Source organism: Ahaetulla prasina, chromosome 1 (assembly GCF_028640845.1).
Source record: "Ahaetulla prasina isolate Xishuangbanna chromosome 1, ASM2864084v1, whole genome shotgun sequence".
NCBI classification, from domain to species: Eukaryota; Metazoa; Chordata; class Lepidosauria; order Squamata; family Colubridae; genus Ahaetulla; species Ahaetulla prasina.
In genome coordinates this window covers 146178236-146184235 of record NC_080539.1, presented here as the reverse complement: position 1 = coordinate 146184235, position 6000 = coordinate 146178236, and the positions used below count along the sequence as shown (strand labels likewise).

The 6000-nt window shown below is 37.5% G+C and overlaps 1 protein-coding gene across 1 annotated transcript in view; it reads left to right on the top strand.

The window, feature by feature from the left end:
• DLGAP2 (DLG associated protein 2) overlaps nucleotides 1–6000 on the top strand; it is a 452324-nt gene that overhangs the window by 372735 nt on the left and 73589 nt on the right. Inside the window, 1 exon segment of the mRNA XM_058177539.1 lies at nucleotides 4081–4292. Coding sequence (XP_058033522.1) covers nucleotides 4081–4292 — 212 coding nt within the window.

Here is a 6000-nt window from a genome sequence, read left to right as displayed (position 1 = left end):
CAATTGAAATGACACGGAGAAATAAATCCATGATGAAAATGCTTCCTTGTGCAACTGGCTATATGAAACAAAGAACCAGAATTTGAGAGAAGCTGGAATTTTTATTTCCATTTTTGGAACAAAAGTTATCAGAATTAAGCTACAGAAGAAAAGCTACAAACTAAAATGATGCATCTTTAAGAGCTAAATTGAAATTTCATTTAGAAGAATTGCTTTTCATGCTTTCCAAATGAAAGGTCTGCAGAAAGCAATCCCCTCTTCCCCTTTTTAGGCCTTTTTGGCATTTCCCCTGGATTTTTCCACTTTCTGTTAAAACATTCAAGGCAGACTTTGATCAGCTTTTAATCAGGTTGTAAGAAGCCTATTCTACATATCATTCTATTACTTTAAGTTGTTACTTAAGCTTGAGGCAATTTTTGTTGTTGTTTTAATTGGATAAGCTTCCCCCCCCCCTCCTTTGTATCTTGTTGAAACAAATAGAGGCAGACTTTCTCCATCTGTTCACCTCTGTTCTAAGATAAGTAAGATAACATGATGATGTGATTTGTTTTCTAAACTGACATTTTCTCATGACTTCCCTCCCCCTTTTTTCATTTACATTCTTTTTCGTGCAGAAAAAGAAATCTGTAAATCATTACAGATTTTAGAATGCCTTCACCTGTACACAACTCAAAATGCTGTCATTTTATGTAACATTGCTTCTTGGTTCAGGAGATCGCACGCAAGAAATCAAGTACTTTCTAAATATATCAGTACAGCTGTATTTTAACAATCTTTATCATGTGCCAGAGTCCACAGACAGTCGTTGCAATATATAATGATCAAGAATAGAACCAATAAAATAAGTAGAAACCATAACATTTAATTTAGTGAAATGCGATTCACATCTGGAATTCTTGTTTTATCAAGCACTCAGTTTACATGTCAAGTAATTCACACTTTTTAAAGCTACTCCATTTCTTTCTCATCATCTGCTCCCCCCACCATGCAACTCTTTCAGTAAGAGTCTTATACAACACAGTTCTAAATGTTTCTTGTGAGGCTTCCATAAAATAATGGTTGGTGAAATGGTTTCTCTGGCATTTTTGTATTATTTTGCTTTTTACTCCATATACAGGTAGTTCTTGACTTACAACCATTCGTTCAAAGTTGCAAAGGCATTGAAAAAAGTGACTTATGTTGTTTTTCAAATTTAAGAGTGTTGCAGCATCCCTATGGTCACGTGATCAAAATTCAGGCACTTAGCAACTGCCGGTTTTTATGACGGTTGCAGTATCCTGTGGTCACATGATCACCTTTTGAGAGCTTCTGACAAGCAAAGTCAACAGGAAGCAAGATTCATGTAATAGCCATGTTACTAACTTAACAATTGCAGTGATTCATTTAATAACTGTGGCAAAGAAGGTCATAAAATGGGGCAAACTTAACAACTGTACTTCCTAACAAAAGTAACTTCCATACTTAGCAATGGAAATCTTGGGTTCAGTTGTGGTCGTAAGTTGAGGACTACCTGTATGTATCTTCTCATGGATAGAACAGTTGATCTAGGAAGAGAAAACTCTCAAATGTGGATCATGAGAAATGGTTCCAGAAGAGAGCAAGTAGAGAATAAAGGTGTTGCAGAAAGGCCATTTTAAGGAAAATCAAGGGAAGCTATGGTTTCAGGGGGAATCTTTGTAGAAAAGTAGGATGCTATAGAATAATTGCCTCAATTAATTTACAACATCAATCGGGCTTCTTCTGCCTTGCTTCATTTTCAGCTGTTTTGTTTGCTTAAAGCACAATGATATCTTGTCAAGTAATATTGTACAAGACAATATTGTAGTGTTGTAACCTGGGTTTTTCTACAAGATCTGGGAAAGGATCAAATGTAGGTTAAATGCCTTGCATTTCATTATTTTTGCTCTTAGTGGCCTTAGATTCTTTCTTAATAACTTTTTTGTTACTAGTTCTCACTATAGTTTTTTTTATTTTATTATGCTATTTTGGAATTTTAGCCCTTTTATTGCCAGAAGGTTATATAAAATACTCTGCATATAAGCCCCAATAAACAAACAGACAGACATCAGGGTTTTTTTGTTTTGTTTTTTTGAATTTATATCCTGCCCTTCTCCGAAGACTCAGGGCGGCTTACATTGTGTAAGGCAATAGTCTCATCCTATTTGTATATTTATACAAAGTCAACTTATTGCCCCCCCCCAACAATCTGGGTCCTCATTTTACCTACCTTATAAAGGATGGAAGGCTGAGTCAACCTTGGGCCTGGTGGGACTCGAGCCTGCAGTAATTGTAATTGCAGGCAGCTGTGTGTTAATAACAGGCTGCATTAGCCTGGTGAGCCACTTCCCAGTGTATTCTTGTATATAACTATTTTTTTCGGGCAGAAGGGTGTGCTTCTAGTCCCTCTTGACCCTTGGTGACTGTGAGTCCCAGCAATTTTCTTGGCAAAGTTTTTTTTCCCCAGAAGTGGTTTACCATTGCATCCTTCCTAGGGCCGAGAGAGTGACTGGCCTAAAGTAACCTGGCTGGCTTCATGCCTAAAGTGGGACTAGAACAGTCTCTCAAAGTCTAGCCTTGACCACTACCCAAAGATGCCTCTTACATGTCATTTACAACAGGAAATACTTAATACGCTGAGGAGGGAGGAAATTAGGCTCATGTACCCAAACATACAACATTCAACTTGTGCAGTGAAAACAAAGCCTCTGAAAGCATAAAGTGAAGATGTTTCTGAGCTTTGTTCTTTATTAAAAAATCAAAAATACAAAATTTTCAACAGCGGCTACAACATTTTTATGTGTACGTTTTCTGCATGTGTATGTTCTATATATATATATCTAAGACTGAATGTGAGCCTTCTCCTCTACATTCCATGTCCAAAACAATCCTAGTTATGAATTAAACAGTAAGACAGGAAAGAGAAAATGTCCATAATTATGAATAATATAATATAAAGCCATGTAAACATTTTTTTATTTTTTCTCTTTTGTCACTTTTCACTGTTTTCCTAAATCCAGGATTATACTGTTAGTCATACTAATTGCCTTCATAATTTTACAGCTGGGTTTTGTAAACACTTATTTTAGTAATAGTTATTTAACTGTGTGTATATAGTATTTGTGTGTAGGTATGCATGTTAAAAAACAGCAAACAAGAACAACAAAGGCCAGATCCAGTTAGACTACAACAAAGTATTGGATTAAGGACTTGCCAAAATTCAGAGCCAAAAGCTAAGTTGGAACAATTAAACATTAGTTATATGCATGGACAGAATGTTGTATATAGCAATATAGGTCCATGGTATATTTAATAATGTTTGATATTCTGTTGTAAAACTTCAATTTATTTGGAGGTGTTATTATCTGAATGATTTAAATGTTTTCATTTGATTACCAGGTTGCAAATTTAGATTTCCAGAGCTAATACATCAGGCTTATTTGGATTTTGGCTAAATCAGTCAGGTGTTTCAGAAGTTTATATCACAAGTTGGTCTTCTTTTTTTCAGCCTGTTGTGTAGAACTAACATCATACCCCATTCTTTAGAAAATACTTACTTAGCTTTTTTAATAGTTAACACTAGTTATCAAATGATTTTAAGATAGATATACAACTGCAGCTGTTGCTTACTGTATCTCAGCTTTAATTTGATCAATCTGATCAAAAATCATCCTCTTTTAAGGCACTTGAAGAATCAGGGTGATAGTTTTTCCTCACTCACTTTGACTGTATGCTTGATTTTGATTTGTGTTGGGTGAACCTAGTCATTGCTGTTTATAAATTGAGGTTTATGTCTTATAGCTAATTGTGCTTTCCTCAATAAATATTAAGTAAACAGTGGTACACTACAAAGTGCAAAGTGAGCAATAGCTGCTATAAGTTACCACACTACAACATCGTTTGGTGAACAATCTTCTGCATTCAAATATCACTGGAATGTTGTACTTAGTTAACAGCTGAAGTAAAATCTTATCTTTTGGCAATGTCAAGTACTTAGTTGTTATTTGTAACAGATTGTTTAAAGGGCCCCACAGCAATGTCAGATTTATTTCTGTTTTGTGCTTGTTGTAATACCTGTCCCAGGTACCTCAAGATGAATGGGGAGGTTACCCTGCTGGTGGTAAAGATGAGGAGATTCCCTGCAGAAGGATGAGAAGTGGAAGTTATATTAAAGCCATGGGAGATGAGGAAAGTGGAGATTCTGACAGTAGTCCCAAAACATCACCAAAGGTAGCAGTCCATCCGGAATCATTGTTAAAATCTATTGGACAAAGAGCCCTTGGTGACCACCAGAAGTAAGCCTCTCAAAGCTTTTTTCCTATTTTATTTTTGTGGGTTTCATTTCTTTCTACTATTTCTTCATCTTCTACTTCAGCTGATAATGTTTTAAAAGTAATATTGATTGGCTATACACTTTTTCAGATTAAGCTGATGCTTTTTATTGTGGGCGCGAAAATAATTTTTTACTCTATGGTGATGGCGAACCGATGGCGAACCTATGACACACGTGCAGAGCCATATTTGTGGGCACACAAGCGTTGCCCTAGCTTAGCTCTGGTGCGCATGCATGTGCCAGCCAGCTGATTTTCGGGCCTTCCAGACCCACCAGAAGTCTGGAAACAGGCCATTTCTGGCCTCCGGGGGGCCTCTGGGTGGGGAAGGCCATTTTCGCCCTTCCCAGGCTCCAAGAAAGAGTCTAGAGCCTGGGGAGGGTGAAAAAGAGCCTACCGGGTTCACTGTGCCATCGCGTGCCAAAAGTGGGGGGAGCATGGGGGGGTCACACATGCAGCACGAGGAGTGGGACACATTGAATTATGGGTGTGGGCACACGCATGTGGGACACCACCACCCGCGCTCCCCCCGCTTTTGGCATGTGACAGCAAAAAGGTTAGCCATCACTGCTCTATAACAACTGGCCATTGTGTTTTTAAGACAAAGGATGAATGTCAGTATTCAAAGTATAAATGCCTAGATGTTGGTCAATTAGTGTGGAGTATTTTAAATAATACAAAGAAATGAGGACATAATCACTTGACTATGTTAAAATACTATCCAGTGTTCCTTGAATTGGCAGAAAAGTGTGCCAGCCTTATTGCCAAACCCTATTCTCTCTCAATAATCAGGCCATGAGTAGTGCTCTCCATACTGTTTTAATGCAGAATGAGTTACAGGAAGTGAGTGATGGATTCCCTTTCTTATTCCTCTCTACCAATCATTCTTGTTAATGGGAGATAAAGTGTGGATGGGTGCTTAGTGTTCAGTCACCTTTTAGTTGCCTAATTATAGGTTGCAACCATAGAGATCCTCCATGTTTGGGTCCCATCAGTTGGGTATTTTTCTGAAAACAGGTCTCTATTTTTCAAGTGTCCAAAAATAGATTGGCTGACAGGACATAAGGCTGTAAGAGGGGACAAGTGTGAAGTAGTAGAGAATGATCAGTAATGAACTAAGATTCCTGAGAGACAGAATTTGTCACATGCACAGCCCATTACAGAGAGGGATACAGAGGTAGAAAGAGTTATTTGCAAAAAAATGTATCTAACCAGAGATACGGGGTTCACAAGGAATCTTTTGTTGCTTTGAAACCCCATTTCATCATCAGCTTCTTGCTTATATCTCAGAGAATAGCCCTTTGACAAGGCCCTGTCTGAACATCTGTCTTCATCTTGGAATAGAGTCAGAATATTTATTCTGTAAAACATTTGAAAGTTAGATGAAGCAACAAACCAAATTAAGTTAGTCAACTGATTGCTGAGAATACAAGTGAAGAAAATCCTGTCTTTGTTTGACTAGGAGAAGGGGAAACACACAGTCTTAACACACTTAAGCTTTCATCATTGTTTTTCCACTTCAGTTGAAAAGCAAAATACACATGGTATATTATTACAAGGCTAAATGGAGACATGGCTCTCCAGTTACATCTTCTTTTTCTCAGTTAATCGTACCTCTTAAATGGAAGGCAAATGTGGTCTGTCCTGTAGTGTGCCTTTTAAGAAGTAACGC